The sequence below is a fragment of the Oncorhynchus nerka genome, linkage group LG26 (genome assembly GCF_034236695.1).
Source record: "Oncorhynchus nerka isolate Pitt River linkage group LG26, Oner_Uvic_2.0, whole genome shotgun sequence".
NCBI lineage: Eukaryota > Metazoa > Chordata > Actinopteri > Salmoniformes > Salmonidae > Oncorhynchus > Oncorhynchus nerka.
This window is the reverse complement of record NC_088421.1, coordinates 45,987,579-46,006,868: the sequence shown is the minus strand read 5'-3', so window position 1 is coordinate 46,006,868 and position 19,290 is coordinate 45,987,579. Positions and strand designations below refer to the sequence as shown.

General features: G+C 48.8%; 1 protein-coding gene across 1 annotated transcript in view; it reads right to left on the bottom strand.

The window, feature by feature from the left end:
• Nucleotides 1–19,290, bottom strand: part of LOC115121519 (protein sidekick-2-like) — a 78,538-nt gene that overhangs the window by 21,191 nt on the left and 38,057 nt on the right. The window contains exons 26-36 of the mRNA XM_065010987.1: nt 18,004–18,074; nt 17,701–17,836; nt 16,907–16,963; nt 16,209–16,310; nt 15,925–16,040; nt 14,651–14,837; nt 8,145–8,282; nt 4,562–4,723; nt 3,328–3,453; nt 2,928–3,092; nt 2,524–2,664 (exon numbers count right to left, since the gene is read on the bottom strand). Coding sequence (XP_064867059.1) covers nt 2,524–2,664; nt 2,928–3,092; nt 3,328–3,453; nt 4,562–4,723; nt 8,145–8,282; nt 14,651–14,837; nt 15,925–16,040; nt 16,209–16,310; nt 16,907–16,963; nt 17,701–17,836; nt 18,004–18,074 — 1,401 coding nt within the window. The remainder of the gene's footprint in view (nt 1–2,523; nt 2,665–2,927; nt 3,093–3,327; nt 3,454–4,561; nt 4,724–8,144; nt 8,283–14,650; nt 14,838–15,924; nt 16,041–16,208; nt 16,311–16,906; nt 16,964–17,700; nt 17,837–18,003; nt 18,075–19,290) is intronic.

Genomic DNA, 19,290 nt, shown 5'->3' with positions numbered 1-19,290 from the left:
GGCTATGAGGGGTGGCCAGTCCTCTTCTGGCTGTGCCAGGTGGAGATTATTACAGAACATGGCCAAGATGTTCAAATGTTCATAGATGACCAGCAGGGTCAAATAATAATAATCACAGTGGTTGTCGAGGGTGCAACAGGTCAGCACCTCAGGAGGAAATGTCAGTTGGCTTTTCATAGCGGATCATTCAGAGTGTCTCTACCGTTCCTGCTGTCTCTAGAGAGTTGAAAACAGCAGGTCTGGGACAGGTAGCACGTCTGGTGAACAGGTCAGGGTTCCCTAGCCGCAGGCAGAACAGTTGAGGTGTAGAGGCAGGGTTTAGGGGGAAGTGACCTCTTCTCTCTCTTCCTCCTGGCTGGTTAGTGTGACTCACCATGCTGGTGCCTGGTCCTGGTGGTGAGTTTGGACCACAGTAAAACAAACAACTTGTCAGTGGTACAAAACGTCTGTGTTGCCAGGGGTGGCTGGGGGGTAGCTGGGGGTGCAGGCTCTAAAAGGGGCTCTTTGTGTCCCAGACAAACACGGTCCTTGTCTCTCCTGGACCAGCAAAAGCCCTGTTGACTGACCCCTGACCCCTACAGGACCCCTGGACACTGTGGGACCACTCTCAACACCACACTAAACACTAACGGGGCGTTAAAAGGTAATGATGTGAGATCCCGGCAGGCTTGATCTCTCTTCTACTCCTTCCTCTCTCCTGTTTCTCATCCTCTCTGTCTCTACTTCCCTTCCTCTCTCCTGTTTCTCATCCTCTGTCTCTACTTCCCTTCCTCTCTCCTGTTTCTCATCCTCTCTGTCTCTACTTCCCTTCCTCTCTCCTGTTTCTCATCCTCTCTGTCTCTACTTCCCTTCCTCTCTCCTGTTTCTCATCCTCTCTGTCTCTACTTCCCTTCCTCTCTCCTGTTCCTCATCCTCTCTGTCTCTACTTCCCTTCCTCTCTCCTGTTTCTCATCCTCTCTGTCTCTACTTCCCTTCCTCTCTCCTGTTTCTCATCCTCTCTGTCTCTACTTCCCTTCCTCTCTCCTGTTTCTCATCCTCTCTGTCTCTACTTCCCTTCTCCCTCTCCTCTCTGTCTTCTCATCCTCATCCTCTGTCTCTACTGTCTCCCTTCCTCTCTCCTGTTTCTCATCCTCTCTGTCTCTACTTCCCTTCCTCTCTCCTGTTTCTCATCCTCTCTGTCTCTACTTCCCTTCCTCTCTGTTTCTCTCTGTCTTCTCATCTCTCTCTGTCTACTTCCCTTCTCTCCTGTTTCTCATCCTCTCTGTCTCTACTTCCCTTCCTCTCTCCTGTTTCTCATCCTCTCTGTCTCTACTTCCCTTCCTCTCTCCTGTTTCTCATCCTCTCTGTCTCTACTTCCCTTCCTCTCTCCTGTTTCTCATCCTCTCTGTCTCTACTTCCCTTCCTCTCTCTTGTTTCTCATCCTCTGTCTCTACTTCCCTTCCTCTCTCCTGTTTCTCATCCTCTCTGTCTCTACTTCCCTTCCTCTCTCCTGTTTCTCATCCTCTCTGTCTCTACTTCCCTTCCTCTCTCCTGTTCCTCTCCACCTCTCTTTCTCTCCATCCCTGTGAGTTCTAACAAGTCGTTATCAAGTGATTATTTGACTGGATTTGGCCATCAGTGCTCCCACACAAAATGCAGAGGAGAAGCAGTGGCAGTCAACCCGTGATGCCAGAGTCCAACAGTGATGTAACCTGGGATGACTCAGCAGAGCGTCAGTCTGGCACTGTGGGGTCAGGGACAGAAGTCACACACAGTGTACTGACTGAATAACTATTGGCTTAAACATCAGAACAAACCCTGGACACTCACACTGGCAGATCGATACCCATTCTTTCTAAATAGGGGACAATAATGACCTCTCGTCTCTCATTCTCCTGTCTACCTGTGCTTATGTAAGGCACTTTGTGACAACTGTTACTGTTAAATGGGCTAGAACTGAATTTGATAGTGTTTTTAGCTTGGTCTTATATTACAATGGTCATGCAGTATTTTTACAATTGTATAAATAGTTTTCAGATGTTCCAATCACAACTGATGACTCTGGGCTATTCTACTGGCCAGCTTCTCAGACACTGAAAAGATCAGGAGAAGATCAATGGTGAATCTCCATCAAAACATTTTTTTTTGTTGTCCAGAAAGTATCAATAACTTTGGAATGGAATGTTGGGAATGGAATGTTGGGAATGGAATGTTGGGAATGGAATGTTGGGAATTGAATATTGGGAATGGAATGTTGGGAATGGAATGTTGGGAATTGAATATTGGGAATGGAATGTTGGGAATGGAATATTAGGAATGGAATGTTGGGAATGGAAGGTTGGGAATTTAATATTGGGAATGTAATGTTGGGAATGGAATGTTGGGAATTTAATATTGGGAATGGAATGTTGGGAATGGAATGTTGGGAATTGAATATTGGGAATGGAATGTTGGGAATGGAATGTTGGGAGTGGAACAAAGAGTTGAAAGAAACACGAATCAGAGAGGACAGTTATATATGGAGCAGTTCTCTGTGTTGTCTACCTGAGTCAGCCTTCTTGGTGTACTTCTTACTCTGGCCCCTGATGATGAGGATGAAGACGAGGAGGAGGATGAAGATTAGGCCCACCAGAGCGATGACCACCAGGAACCACCACTCTTCATAGAAGGGAGACACTTTCTGGGCTGGAGATGAGAGTCACAAGAGAGCTAGATAACAGATATCTGTACCAAGAGGAAGAACACGTCACTAACTAAACCTATACTGTATGGGCTGGCTTCCCGGACCTAGATGAAGACAAGTACAGAGTTAAAATGTAATTCAAATAGAAATTCCACTGGTTAAAATAGTTTTAGTCCTGGAATAGGCTCAATCAGGTCTGGGAAAGGCATCCATATGTATGTTGTAATATTCAGACGTGTATTATAACTGAACAAGCATAACTAACCAGAGATAGAGGGTGAAGGAGCACTGGGGGAGCCATAGCCGTAGTCGTTGACCCCAATGACCCGGAAGTCATAAGTAACCCCTTCTCTCAGCATGTCCAGGTTCAGTGTGTATGATGTCACTTCTTTTGGAATGTCTTTGATGAGGATATCCCACAGTCCTTCATCTAGAGGGGAGCAGGAAATACAGAGTGTTTGATTGAGCCTGCCTGGAGTCCCAGATGGGTGGGTTTTGCACTTTCACACTATTCCAACTGGTTCCATTGGTTCCACTGGTTCCATTGGTTCCACTGGTTCCATTGGTTCCACTGGTTCCACTGGATCCATTGGTTCCATTGGTTCCATTTGTTCAGTTGCACCAGGCAAGCCTACGGTCCAATATCTAATATCCCTTGGACTCACCAGAGGGCCTGGCCTCAATGACGTAGCGTGTAATGGGAGCTCGGCCTGGGTCTCCACTGGTCCAGTGTAGGGTGAGGGCCGTGCCATACCGGGAGATAAAGGGTTCACCTGGAGGGCCTGGGGCTCCTGGAGGGGAGGGGTGGGGAGAAGAGGGGAGAGGATGGGTGGGGAGAGGAGGGGAGGATGGGGGGGGAGGAGGGGAGGATGGGAGGGGTGGGGAGAGGATGGGAGGGTGGGGAGAGGAGGGGAGGATGGGGGAGGGGAGGGGAGGGAGAGGAGGGGTGGAGTGGGGAGAGGAGGGGAGATGAGGGGAGGGGTGGGGAGAGGAGGGGAGGATGGGGGAGGGGAGGGGAGAAGGGAAGGGGAGAGGAGGGGAGGGAAGGGGAGAGGAGGGGTGGAGTGGGGAGAGGAGGGGAGATGAGGGGAACAGGACAGATATGTACATTCTGTAATATGACAAACAGAGCATTGACAAAGCCAGCAGTAGGGAGAAAACCTTTTAAAACTGTTTTAAACAGGGAGGTACTAGCTGAACATGTCCAATAAGAACACAGACCTTCATTTTCTGTTGCAAAACATCTCGCTACAGTGTTTCCTACTGAACACGACCTATGACCAGCCAGGCTACCTTCTCCTGGTCCAATAGTGATGTTAGCTGGACCAGAGATACTGTGTTACATACCTTCTCCTGGTCCAGTAGTGATGTTAGCTGGACCAGAGATACTGTGTTACATACCTTCTCCTGGTCCGGTAGTGATGTTAGCTGGACCAGAGATACTGTGTTACATACCTTCTCCTGGTCCGGTAGTGATGTTAGCTGGACCAGAGATACTGTGTTACCTACCTTCTCCTGGTCCGGTAGTGATGTTAGCTGGACCAGAGATACTGTGTTACATACCTTCTCCTGGTCCGGTAGGGATGTTAGCTGGACCAGAGATACTGTGTTTCATACCTTCTCCTGGTCCAGTAGTGATGTTAGCTGGACCAGAGATACTGTGTTACATACCTTCTCCTGGTAGAGGGACCAGAGATACTGTGTTACATACCTTCTCCTGGTCCAGTAGTGATGTTAGCTGGACCAGAGATACTGTGTTACATACCTTCTCCTGGTAGAGGGACCAGAGATACTGTGTTTCATACCTTCTCCTGGTAGAGGGACCAGAGATACTGTGTTTCATACCTTCTCCTGGTCCAGTAGTGATGTTAGCTGGACCAGACATACTGTGTTTCATACCTTCTCCTGGTCCAGTAGTGATGTTAGCCTCCACCTCCGGCCCGTAGGTGAGGGTCTTGGCCCGGATCCTGAAGTTATAGGTCACCCCGTCAGCCAGGTCCTTAATCTTCATCCACAGGGGGGTGCTGCCCTTCACGTCCACTGTGACTATCTTACTAACACCTGGAGTGGAGTAGAGAGGAGACGGAGAGGAGTCAGTATAGAGATACAGGCTGGAGATACTGGAGGCTAGAAGCTACACCACCTCCATACTGACAATTCATGGTAGCATATTTCCACCTCCCTACTGACAGTTCATGTTAGCACCTTTCCACCTCGCTACTGACAGTTCATGGTAGCTCCTTTCCACCTCCCTACAGACAGTTCATGGTAGCATATTTCCACCTCCCTACTGACAGTTCATGGTAGCACCTTTCCACCTCCCTACTGACAGTTCATGGTAGCATCTTTCCACCTCCCTACTGACAGTTCATGGTAGCACCTTTCCACCTCCCTACTGATAGTTCATGGTAGTACCTTTCCACCTCCCTACTGACAGTTCATGGTAGCACCTTCCACCTCCCTACTGACAGTTCATGGTAGCATCTTTCCACCTCCCTACTGACAGTTCATGGTAGCACCTTTCCACCTCCCTACTGACAGTTCATGGTAGCATCTTTCCACCTCCCTACTGACAGTTCATGGTAGCATCTTTCCACCTCCCTACTGACAGTTCATGGTAGCTCCTTTCCACCTCCCTTCAGTTCATCCTTTCCATCTCCCTACTGACAGTTCATGGTAGCACCTTTCCACCTCCCTACTGACAGTTCATGGTAGCACCTTTCCACCTCCATACTGACAGTTCATGGGTAGCTGACCTAGCACCTTTCCACCTCCCTACTGACAGTTCATGGTAGCACCTTTCCACCTCCCTACTGACAGTTCATGGTAGCACCTTTCCACCTCCCTACTGACAGTTCATGGTAGCACATTTCCACCTCCCTACTGACAGTTCATGGTAGCACCTTTCCACCTCCCTACTGACAGTTCATGGTAGCACCTTTCCACCTCCATACTGACAGTTCATGGTAGCATCTTTCCACCTCCCTACTGACAGTTCATGGTAGCACCTTTCCACCTCCCTACTGACAGTTCATGGTAGCATCTTTCCACATCCATACTGAGAGTTCATGGTAGCATCTTTCCACCTCCCTACAGACAGTTCATGGTAGCACCTTTCCACCTCACCACTGACATTTCATGGTAGCATCTTTCCACCTCCCTACTGACAGTTCATGGTAGCATCTTTCCACCTCCCTACTGACAGTTCATGGTAGCTCCTTTCCACCTCCCTACTGACAGTTCATGGTAGCTCCTTTCCACCTCCCTGCTGACAGTTCATGGTAGCACCTTTCCACCTCCCTACTGACAGTTCATGGTAGCACCTTTCCACCTCCATACTGACAGTTCATGGTAGCTCCTTTCCACCTCCCTACTGACAGTTCATGGTAGCACCTTTCCACCTCCCTACTGACAGTTCATGGTAGCATCTTTCCACCTCCCTACTGACAGTCCATGGTAGCATATTTCCACCTCCCTACTGACAGTTCATGGTAGCTCCTTTCCACCTCCCTACTGACAGTTCATGGTAGCTCCTTTCCACCTCCCTACTGACAGTTCATGGTAGCACCTTTCCACATCCCTACTGACAGTTCATGGTAGCATCTTTCCACCTGCCTACTGACAGTTCATGGTAGCACCTTTCCACCTCCCTACTGACAGTTCATGGTAGCATATTTCCACCTCCCTACTGACAGTTCATGGTAGCACCTTTCCACCTCCCTACTGACAGTTCATGGTAGCATCTTTCCACATCCATACTGAGAGTTCATGGTAGCATCTTTCCACCTCCCTACAGACAGTTCATGGTAGCACCTTTCCACCTCCCCACTGACAGTTCATGGTAGCATCTTTCCACCTCCCTACTGAAAGTTCATGGTAGCATCTTTCCACCTCCCTACTGACAGTTCATGGTAGCTCCTTTCCACCTCCCTGCTGACAGTTCATGGTAGCACCTTTCCACCTCCCTACTGACAGTTCATGGTACCACCTTTCCACCTCCATACTGACAGTTCATGGTAGCATCTTTCCACCTCCCTACTGACAGTTCATGGTAGCACCTTTCCACCTCCCTACTGACAGTTCATGGTAGCATCTTTCCACATCCATACTGACAGTTCATGGTAGCATCTTTCCACCTCCCTATGGTAGACAGTTCATGGTAGCTCCTTTCCACCTCCCTACTGACAGTTCATGGTAGCTCCTTTCCACCTCCCTACTGACAGTTCATGGTAGCTCCTTTCCACCTCCCTACTGACAGTTCATGGTAGCATCTTTCCACCTCCCTACTGACAGTTCATGTAGTAGCTGACAGTTCTTTCCACCTCCCTACTGACAGTTCATGGTAGCTCCTTTCCACCTCCCTACTGACAGTTCATGGTAGCACCTTTCCACCTCCCTACTGACAGTTCATGGTAGCATCTTTCCACCTCCCTACTGACAGTTCATGGTAGCACCTTTCCACCTCCCTACTGACAGTTCATGGTAGCACCTTTCCACCTCCCTACTGACAGTTCATGGTAGCTCCTTTCCACCTCCCTACTGACAGTTCATGGTAGCACCTTTCCACCTCCCTACTGACAGTTCATGGTAGCATCTTTCCACCTCCCTACTGACAGGTCATGGTAGCATCTTTCCACCTCCCTACTGACAGTTCATGGTAGCATCTTTCCACCTCCCTACTGACAGGTCATGGGAGCATCTTTCCACCTCCCTACTGACAGTTCATGGTATATAAGCATGAGTGTCCCCTCCAGATAAACAGACCTATCACTGCACCCCTCCAGATAGAGAGACATGTTCCTCCACCATCCCAGACCCTGCTGTGCCTCTTTCCCTCCCACATGGCTGACTGCTCTAGGGGCCAGATAGAAGCCATTAGTGGCAAACAGGCCAGGGACCACAGATGTTCTCTACCTCCCATTCCCAAACCCCCACCCCTGTCTGTTCCTAATTACTAGGGAATCTGGAGACCCAACCACACATAGCAGCTATTAGCTGTGTTTTCTCTCAACAGGAGAGAGAGGGGGTTGTAAACAAGCTGCCTGCATGTGGCCCCAGGGCCGGCCTAGAACTACCCAGCTGTAACAGATTAGGACACCAATCTAAGACCATGGCGGCGGTGATTCTAGCCTATGACTGTAAATCATCCCACGGACTGATAGTAAACTATCTAGCTATCTGGGTAGTTTAAAGGCCTAACAAAGTAACTAACAGCCTTCCAGCCTTCCAGGCTCCAGAGGTTCTCACCGTCCATGGGTGTGTGAGTGTGAGTGTGTGTGTGTCTGTTTGTCTGTGTGTGCATGTTTGCGTGCATGTGTGTGTGTGTGTATGTGTGTGTGTGCATAAGTTCATGTGTGTTTTCTTACTATCAACACTGTGTGTGTGTGTGTCTCACCATCCATAAGACTGTGTGTGTGCGCGTGTGTTCATGTGTGTGTGTGTGTGTTTTCTCACTATCAACACGCGTGTGTGTGTGTCTCACCATCAACAGGTGTGCAGGGCTCGTAGACCAGGCGGTAGCCCTCGATGATGCCGTTGGCCTGGCCTGGCTCTCCCCACGACATGTTGACTGACGTGGTGGTCAGCTCACTGAAGTGGAGGAAGCTGGGTCTGCTGGGGGCTGGAGAGGAGGAGGAGGGGGAGGGAGGGGGAGAGGGAAGGAGGGAGAGGGAGGGAGGAGAGAGGGGGAAAATATAGAGCCATGGTTAGGGAAGGAGGGAGAGGGAGGAGAGGGGGGAGAGAGAGAGAGGGAGAGGGAGAGGAGAGGGAGGGAGGAGAGAGGAGAGGAGAGAGAGAGGAGAGGGAAGGAGAGAGGGGGAGAGAGAGAGGAGGGAGGGAGAGGAGAGGGGGAGGGAAGGAGAGAGGGGAGGAGAGGGAGGAGAGGGAAGGAGAGAGAGGGAGGAGAGGGAGGAGGGAGGAGAGGGAGAGGAGAGAGGGGGAGGAGAGGGAGAGGAGAGAGGGGGGAGAGAGGGAGGAGAGGGAGAGGAGAGGGAGAGGAGAGGGAAGGAGAGAGAGGGAGGAGAGGGGGAGAGGGAGAGGGGGGAGAGGGAAGAGAGAGAGGGGGAGAGAGAAGGGAGTGAGAGGGAAGGAGGGAGAGGAGGAGAGGGAAGGAGGAAGAGGGAGGAGAAGGAAGGAGGGAGAGGGAGGAGAGGGAAGGAGGGAGAGGGAGGAGAGGGAAGGAGGGAGAGGGAGGAGAGGGAAGGAGGGGGAGGGAGGAGAGAGGGGGGAGAGAGAGCCATGGTTAGGGAAGGACACCTAGGCTGGCGCACCAGGTCCTAGGTCACATGACAACTCCCTCCATCCGGGACATGCTGTTGTACAAATCAAACACACTACTGAAAGCCTTATCTGGAAAGCCACTATGTGATTGAGTTTAGTCCATATCCTGGCAGTCTGCTTCATTCATCAAAGTCATTATACTGAAGCAATACTAGTATTATTCTTGGGGACTGGGACAGATACAATCATCCATTCATCCCCTGACCTTCTGGAAGTCATGTGAGAATTCTGCATTAAATTGCCAAGGCTTGGGTTGGCTCCTCTCCCAGTTACCCTGCAGAGCAGAGAGGAGCGAGGAGACAGAGTATTCTGTGGTCTTTCTGTTTTAGCTCCAGAGCCCTGCAGAGCAGAGAGGAGCGGGGAGCCAGAATATTTTGTGGTCTCCTCAGTACTTCATCCCCTCTGCCTCTCTCTGCAATGTCACAGTCCTTCAAGAGGCCGGGTGACCAGCTTGGCTGCGGGAAACACCAGAGGAATTCATTCTGTAAACTGATTCCCCTCTAGAACCCACAGAGGAGGTTTTAGTGTGTTTGTCTGCAGGGGGGTGACTGACTGAACACAGGCCTCTTTGTGTGTGTCAGTAGTGTGGCAGGACGTGGGTCAGAACAACCCATTCCACATGTGTCCCCATCACTCTACAGTACCGGGGTTGAATGGCGAGGACACGGTAACTGAGATTTACCGAGGGTTCAAATCAAATCAAATCAAATGTTTTTTGTCACGTGCTCCGAAGACATCAGGTGTTACTTTACCGTGGAATGCTGACTGACAAGCCCTTTACCAACAATGCAGTTCTCTCTATTTTACCGCCCCAAAACCACTCCATTTTCCCAGGATAAATAACTGCGAGAAACCAGTCAATTATAATAAATAATTGATGTGAACATCATGACGTGAAATAGAACTGGAACTGTTTAATGATATGCGCTGTCTACATCTGGATTCTCCACGGCCTTCTCTCTGGCATGATGACTCATCAACGCTCAGGGTGGGGACCGACAGCCCATGTCAGGACGTAGACCTCTCATCTCACAGTAACGTTTTGTTCTTGTGGCAGACAGGTCTACATTTGCTGCAGCAGAGCCGACAGTTATATAATGACCATGTCTAATCATCTCCATCTGGCTTTCAGGGCTCAGATTATTTTTCAATTGTAAAGATGTTTTTTGTTGCAGCTGCAGTTTTAAAACCCTCCTATATAGTTGCTTTAGATCAGTGTACGAGAGAGAGCACACTCTCACTGTCTTTCACTCTCAACCAATTCCATTCAGCATCTAAAATACACAATCCTGTTCTAGATTGATATATAGGCCCATATACCTTTATATAGGAAATACGTTTAGCATTATAATTAGCTAACGAACGATTTGTGATGCATCATGAGCTTCTAACTTATAGCCTCGGTGTCTTGCGCAAAACGCACACACCTGTGCTCCGCTGGCCTCTCCTTAAAAAACGCTCCTTACTGTAGCTCTTGGAGTCCCATGCAGGAAAATCATTTTGTAGCATTTCTTAAACCAACAGACTAAAATAAGAGGGACGCAAAACTCACTGGTAGTCTGAAAGAAGAACAGCCAGTAGAACTCACTGGTAGTCTGAAAGAAGAACAGCCAGTAGAACTCACTGGTAGTCTGAAAGAAGACCAGCCAGTAGAACTCACTGGTAGTCTGAAAGAAGAACAGCCAGTAGAACTCACTGGGAGTCTGAAAGAAGAACAGCCAGTAGAACTCACTGGGAGTCTGAAAGAAGAACAGCCAGTAGAACTCACTAGTCTGAAGAAGAAGAACCAGTAGACCAAGTAGAACTCACTGGTAGTCTGAAGAAGACCAGCCAAGACTCACTGGTAGTCTGAAAGAAGACCAGCCAGTAGAACTCACTGGTAGTCTGAAAGAAGACCAGCCAGTAGAACTCACTGGTAGTCTGAAAGAAGACCAGCCAGTAGAACTCACTGGTAGTCTGATAGAAGACCAGCCAGTAGAACTCACTGGTAGTCTGAAAGAAGACCAGCCAGTAGAACTCACTGGTAGTCTGAAAGAAGAACAGCCAGTAGAACTCACTGGTAGTCTGAAAGAAGAACAGCCAGTAGAACTCACTGGTAGTCTGAAAGAAGAGCAGCCAGTAGAACTCACTGGTAGTCTCAAAGAAGAACAGCCAGTAGAACTCACTGGTAGTCTGAAAGAAGAACAGCCAGTAGAATTCACTGGTAGTCTGAAAGAAGAAGAGCCAGTAGAACTCACTGGTAGTCTGAAAGAAGAACAGCCAGTAGAACTCTGGTAGAAAGAAGAACAGCCAGTAGAACTCACTGGTAGTCTGAAAGAAGAACAGCCAGTAGAACTCACTGGTAGTCTGAAAGAAGAACAGCCAGTAGAACTCACTGGTAGTCTGAAAGAAGAACAGCCAGTAGAACTCACTGGTAGTCTGAAAGAAGAACAGCCAGTAGAACTCACTGGTAGTCTGAAAGAAGAGCAGCCAGTAGAACTCACTGGTAGTCTGAAAGAAGAGCAGCCAGTAGAACTCACTGGTAGTCTGAAAGAAGAGCAGCCAGTAGAACTCACTGGTAGTCTGAAAGAAGAGTAGCCAGTAGAACTCACTGGTAGTCTGAAAGAAGAGCAGCCAGTAGAACTCACTGGTAGTCTGAAAGAAGAGTGAACGTGCGATGCCGGTAGGCTGTAGTAGTTATTTATTCAGACGCATAACCAACCATTCATTCTTGGTGAAGAGAAGTGAAAGCCCTCTGCATCTCATTCTAGTCCTGCATTATTCAAGGATGTGATTAGAATGATGAAGATGAGGACAACGAAACGTGTTTTATTTAACTGTTGAAAGCGAGAGAGAGAAAGAGGAGGAAGGCTAATAACATTAAATATTATGAAAGGTATATATGCGTCAGCCTACTAATTATACAAATAGGCCCTATTATATTTAACATTTAAAATCTAATTCGCTAGCCTATACTTGGAATGTTGTAGTCTGCATGTTCTGCACCAGAACCACATGTTCTCTCCCTGCTTTATCTTGGTTTGAACGAAGCGCGTAATTCCAGTCTATATAATACAGTATAATACAATACAGTAACACAGTATAATACAATGCAGTACAGTAATAAAGTATAATACAATACAGTACAGTAATACAGTTCACACTCAAAAAGATTAGCCTACTGGAGCTAGTTTCATGTATTTACCCAAGAGAGCACATAGCCAGCTACATCTATTGGCTGACAGAGTATTCTTCATATGCTTTTGAATAAAGGTCCGGTTTTGGCGGGAAATACCGGGTAACCCAGGAGAAAAATACTGGGAAAATATTCAACCCTATACAGTACCATCCTCCTCCTCCTCTTCCTCTATAGTGTCATCAGGCTTCCATTCCACCTCTGTGATTTCCCCATGAAAACGTTAGTAGTAGCTGTCAAATCCTTATCAATAAGACTCAACCCCCCACCCCCTTGACTGTTAGGTCCAAACCTGTCGCATATATGTCCTATTTACTGTAAGGCAAGGGGACAACATCGACGGTTACACAATCTGTAGTGTGCAGTACGTGTCCCTGGTGCTGAATACCAGTGACTCAAGCTGACAGCTCTCATCCATTTCTCCTGTAGTAAGATATTGTGACTGGAGTGGGCACAGGGTCCTGAGAATATCCTTCAAACTGAACTGACTAGAGGACAGAGAGGGCACAGGGTCCTGAGTATATCCTTCAAACTGAACTGACTAGAGGACAGAGAGGCACAGGGTCCTGAGTATATCCTTCAAACTGAACTGACTAGAGGACAGAGAGGGCACAAGGTCCTGAGTATATCCTTCAAACTGAACTGACTAGAGGACAGAGAGGGCACAAGGTCCTGAGTATATCCTTCAAACTGAACTGACTAGAGGACAGAGAGGGCACAGGGTCCTGAGTATATCCTTCAAACTGAACTGACTAGAGGACAGAGAGGCCACAGGGTCCTGAGTATATCCTTCAAACTGAACTGACTAGAGGACAGAGTGGGCACAGGGTCCTGAGTATATCCTTCAAACTGAACTGGGACATGAGGACAGAGTGGGCACAGGGTCCTGAGAATATCCTTCAAACTGAACTGGGACATGAGGACAGAGAGGGCACAGGGTCCTGAGAATATCCTTCAAACGGAACTGGGACATGAGGACAGAGAGGGCACAGGGTCCTGAGAATATCCTTCAAACTGAACTGGGACATGAGGACAGAGAGGGCACAGGGTCCTGAGAATATCCTTCAAACTGAACTGGGACATGAGGACAGAGAGGGCACAGGGTCCTGAGAATATCCTTCAAACTGAACTGACTAGAGGACAGAGTGGGCACAGGGTCCTGAGAATATCCTTCAAACTGAACTGGGACATGAGGACAGAGAGGCCACAGGGTCCTGAGAATATCCTTCAAACTGAACTGGGACATGAGGACAGAGTGGGCACAGGGTCCTGAGAATATCCTTCAAACTGAACTGACTAGAGGACAGAGAGGCCACAGGGTCCTGAGAATATCCTTCAAACTGAACTGGGACATGAGGATAGAGAGGGCACAGGGTCCTGAGTATATCCTTCAAACTGAACTGACTAGAGGACAGAGTGGGCACAGGGTCCTGAGAATATCCTTCAAACTGAACTGGGACATGAGGACAGAGAGGGCACAGGGTCCTGAGAATATCCTTCAAACTGAACTGGGACATGAGGACAGAGAGGGCACAGGGTCCTGAGAATATCCTTCAAACTGAACTGACTTGAGGATAGAGAGGGCACAGGGTCCTGAGAATATCCTTCAAACTGAACTGACTAGAGGACAGAGAGGGCACAGGGTCCTGAGTATATCCTTCAAACTGAACTGGGACATGAGGACAGGGACAGGGACTGAGAATATCCTTCAAACAGAACTGACTTGAGGACAGGCACAGGGTCCTGAGAATACAGACAGACAGACAGACAGACAGACAGACAGACAGACAGACAGACAGACAGACAGACAGACAGACAGACAGACAGACAGAGACAGACAGACAGACAGACAGACAGACAGACAGACAGACAGACAGACAGACAGACAGACAGAGACAGACAGACAGACAGACAGACAGACAGACAGACAGACAGACAGACAGACAGACAGACAGACAGACGGGAGTAGCACAGTTAAGGTACAGATAGTTACACCGTGTGTAGTGCGTACTACTGAAAACCACTGAGTCAGAGCTGAACGCTCTCATCTGTTTCTCATGCAGTGCACTACTGTGGCAGGGAACAGAGTCCTGAGCATATCCTTCAAACTGGCACTTGAGAACATTGGAACAGTGAGTGTGAGAGAGGGAGATAGAAAGGGACGGAAGAAGAGGGAGCCTAATGGTGGTGGGTAGCACAGATACAGTAGTAGATGTGATGCAGTGCTGTTGGTCAGCTTCCTACTCTTACTGTAACTCTGTACTGTCCTATTGACTGGCTCTAACCCAGTCGCTTTGGCTTAGAGCTCACCTGCTTGTTGAGACCGCCCTCTGGTGGGCAATTGAAGGATACCACATATACTGTAGGTGGCGTGTCTGTGTGTGTCAGTGTGCATGTGTGTGTGTGTTAGTGTGTCCTTTACCGGCCTGCTGTACGTGTGTGTGTGTGTGTGTGTGTGTGTGTGTGTGTGTGTGTGTGTGTGTGTGTGTGTGTGTGTGTGTGTGTGTGTGTGTGTGTGTGTGCGTGGCCCTTACCAGCCTGTTGTGTTCGGCCCCTGGTCGGGGGACTCCGGGGTCCGTCCCCTGCTGCGTTGAAGGCTGCTACACTGATCATGTATGTGGTATAGCCAGTCAGGTTCTTAATCTTGACGCCTAGCTCTGGGAGGAACATGGTACGCAGTCTCTCTGTCTCATTCTGCAGCTGGAACTCCCAGAAGTAAATCTAGAATACATGAGGAAGGGTCAGAGGTTATATTCACATTCTATCAGTTGTTTCACTTACTTCATCTATGGCTTAGCATGTTGCCTGTTGTGTGTGTGTGTGTGTGTGTGTGTGTGTGTGTGTGTGTGTCTGTGTCTGTGTCTGTGTCTGTGTCTGTGTCTGTCTGTCTGTCTGTGTTGTGATTGACCGGTTGGATCAGGTGTACCAGTCCTGGAACAGATCAAGTGGTACCAGCTTGGTCTTGGAGAGGTTTGACAAACACTGTCCTACAGTATACTACGGTATGGTATACTACGGTATGGTATACTACAGTATGGTATACTACAGTATGGTATACAACAGTATGGTATACTACAGACCCACATGTTCTACAGTATGCTATACTACGGTATGGTATACTACAGACCCACATGTTCTACAGTATGCTACACTACAGTATGGTATACTACAGTATGGTATACTACAGACCCACATGTTCTACAGTATGGTATACTACAGACCCACATGCTCTACAGTATGCTATACTACAGACCCACATGCTCTACAGTATGGTATACTACAGACCCACATGCTCTACAGTATGCTATACTACAGACCCACATGCTCTACAGTATGGTATACTACAGACCCACATGTTCTACAGTATGGTATACTACAGACCCACATGCTCTACAGTATGCTATACTACAGACCCACATGCTCTACAGTATGGTATACTACAGACCCACATGCTCTACAGTATGCTATACTACAGACCCACATGCTCTACAGTATGCTATACTACAGTATGGTATACTACAGACCCACATGCTCTACAGTATGCTATACTACAGTATGCTATACTACAGTATGCTATACTACAGTATGGTATACTACAGACCCACATGCTCTACAGTATGCTATACTACAGTATGCTATACTACAGTATGCTATACTACAGACCCACATGCTCTACAGTATGCTATACTACAGACCCACATGTTCTACAGTATGCTATACTACAGTATGGTATAATACAGTATTCTATACTAGACCCACATGTTAGAAGTGGTTCAGGTTAAGTGATTGCCCAGATTGTGATCCTCACCTTGTACCCCTGTATGTCTCCATTCTGAGAGTCAAGAGGAGGCGGGCTCCATGTGACATCCAGCTGGGTGGCTGTTGATGATTGGATGGTCACAGATTGGGGCGGGGCTGTTGGAACTGGAGTGGAGTGGAGGGGTAAACATTCAATAGTGATAGTGATATTGGTCAGACCAGGTCCAATTCATATGTCAAATACCTTTAAATAGTTGAGCTGTGCTTGGGTTCGTTTTCCAGAACAGTGGAACCACTAGGGACAATAAAGTTGATCTCATCATCGCTTCTTACCTGCCTCTCCTACAAACACTTCCTGTGGCGTGCTGGTAGGCCCCTCTCCCACGGCGTTGTACACACTTAGGCGGATCTCATAACGCTTGTGTTTACTCAAGTCTGTGGGGGGAGAAGCACAGAAAGGAGTTATCCGGCCTGGGAGGACCATCCAACAGCAGTGGCACTGCTCATACAACTATATGAGCTGTAGGAAAAGCAGAGAGGTAAAGTGAAGAGGTCAAAGGTCAGGACACAACCTGATGAGGAAGAGGTAAAACAACACCATGACAGGATGGTTAAATATTAAGACAAATGAGGAAGAGCAGAGATATGGGATGCTGGCAAACACACAGATGATTGTCAGGCAGACAGAGAGAGAGAGACAGAGGAGGCTGCTGAGGGGAGGATGGCTGATTGTCAGGCAGACAGAGAGAGAGAGAGACAGAGGAGGCTGCTGAGGGGAGGACGGCTGATTGTCAGGCAGACAGAGAGAGAGAGACAGAGGAGGCTGCTGAGGGGAGGATGGCTGATTGTCAGGCAGACAGAGAGAGAGAGACAGAGGAGGCTGCTGAGTGGAGGATGGCTCATCATAAGGGCCAGAACGGAGCGAATGGAAACATGTGTCTGATGTACTTGATACCATTCCACTAATTCCGCTCCAGTCATTACCATGAGCCCCTCCTCCCCACCAGCCTCCTGTGATACAGTGGACTTACTATCAAGCTCGTACTGGGTGAGAGAGGACTCGCTCAGGTTCCTCACACTGTAGGGGGCTAGAGGGTGACGGACCAGGGTGGGAGGAGGGGTGAGGGAGGAGGGAGGACAGAACACAGGGAGTCAGGGCAGCCACCATAAAGAGGCAGAGAGAGGGGGAGAGAGAGAGAGGGGGAGGAGAGAGAGAGGGAGGAGAGGGGGAGGAGAGGGGGAGGAGAGGGAGGAGAGAGAGGGAGGAGAGGGAGGAGAGAGAGAGGGGGGGAGAGAGAGAGAGGGGGAGGAGAGAGAGGGGGGGGGAGAGAGAGGGGGAGGAGAGAGAGAGGGAGGGGGAGGGAGAGAGAGGGGAGGAGAGAGAGAGAGAGAGGGGGAAGAGAGAGAGAGAGAGAGAGAGGCGGAGGAGAGAGAGAGAGAGAGAGAGAGGTGGAGGAGAGGGGGAGGAGAGGGAGGAGAGAGAGGGGGAGGGAGAGAGGAGGAGAGGAGAGAGGGGGAGGAGAGGGGGAGTAGAGAGGAGGAGGAGAGAGAGAGAGGAGAGAGAGAGAGAGAGAGAGAGGGAGGAGAGAGGGGGAGTAGAGAGAGAGGGAGGAGAGAGAGAGAGAGAGAGAGGGAGGAGATAGGGGGAGTAGAGAGAGAGGGAGGAGAGAGAGAGAGAGAGAGGGGAGAAAGAGGGAGCATTGAATCAACCTGAACTGATGTTATGTCTTCATGGTAACGTGTGAACAGAGGAGACCCACAGTCACCCAAAGGCTGAGCTGAGGAAGAGTTTAAGGAAACAAACAGAGGTCAGAGGTCAACTCACCGGTGAGCTCGGCCCAGTTGGAGGCGGGGCTGTTGATGGTTCGTATGGTGAAGCTACGGAGGCGGTCGTATTGTAACTCCCGGTATCGTACCCTGAACCCCAGCAGGACCCCGTTTATCTGCTTCTCAGCAGGCGGCTGGAAGGGGGATCCATCACATTTATTTATAAAGACCTTTTTATATCCACGGTCCTACATCAACAAAGTGTTTGACAGTAAACCCAGCCTAGACCACCAGACTTAAAAACAACACAAGGAAACTATCTAGAAGAGAGAAAACTGCACCTTACAAATGTACCGCTTACCTCCCATCGGACCAGCACCGACGTGGTGGTGTGGGGTGTAACAGAGAGGACTGTGGGAGCTTTGTCTGGGGCTGTGTGGAGACAGATATAGGGGTATCGTTGAACTGGTGGACTGTATAAATACACACACACACACACACACACACACACACACACACACACACACACACACTGTGTCAACAAGCACAAGCAGTGCGATTCTCTGACGCTCAGTATGAGAGAGAGAGAGACAGCAATGAGAGACAGCAATCAGAGAGACAGAAATGGCTGCCTAGTGAGGAGGACTGTCTGTCTCCCAGTACAGTGGAGTGACTAGACACAGGTCTCATGAGGATAAACCAGCAAAAACAGCATTGGATCAACATGAACCTGGGTTCTAATAGTTGACAGTTTGGCTCAATGAAACCAACAAAATAGTTCCTCATTTGAAAAACTATCTGGCACTACAGGCCAGATAGACAAACTCTCAAAACCCTGTCCATCTGGCACCACAGGCAGACTTAAGCAAACTCTCAAAACCCTGTCCATCTGGCACCACAGGCAGACTTAAACAAACTATCCAAACCCTGTCCATCTGGCACCACAGGCAGACTTAAGCAAACTCTCAAAACCCTGTCCATCTGGCACCACAGGCAGACTTAAACAAACTATCCAAACCCTGTCCATCTGGCACCACAGGCAGACTTAAGCAAACTCTCAAAACCCTGTCCATCTGGCACCACAGGCAGACTTAAACAAACTATCCAAACCCTGTCCATCTGGCACTACAGGCAGACTTAAACAAACTATCCAAACCCTGTCCATCTGGCACTACAGGCAGACTTAAACAAACTATCCAAACCCTGTCCATCTGGCACTACAGGCAGACTAAAGCAAACTCTCAAAACCCTGTCCATCTGACACCACAGGCAGACTTAAGCAAACTCTCAAAACCCTGTCCATCTGGCAGCACAGGCAGACTTAAACAAACCCTGTCCAAGGCAGACTTAAGCAAACTCTCAAAACCCTGTCCATCTGGCACTACAGGCAGACTTAACAAACTCTCAAAACCCTGTCCATCTGGCACTACAGGCAGACTTAACAAACTCTCAAAACCCTGTCCATCTGGCACCACAGGCAGACTTAAACAAACTATCCAAACCCTGTCCATCTGGCACTACAGGCAGACTTAAACAAACTATCCAAACCCTGTCCATCTGGCACTACAGGCAGACTTAAACAAACTATCCAAACCCTGTCCATCTGGCACTACAGGCAGACTAAAGTAAACTCTCAAAACCCTGTCCA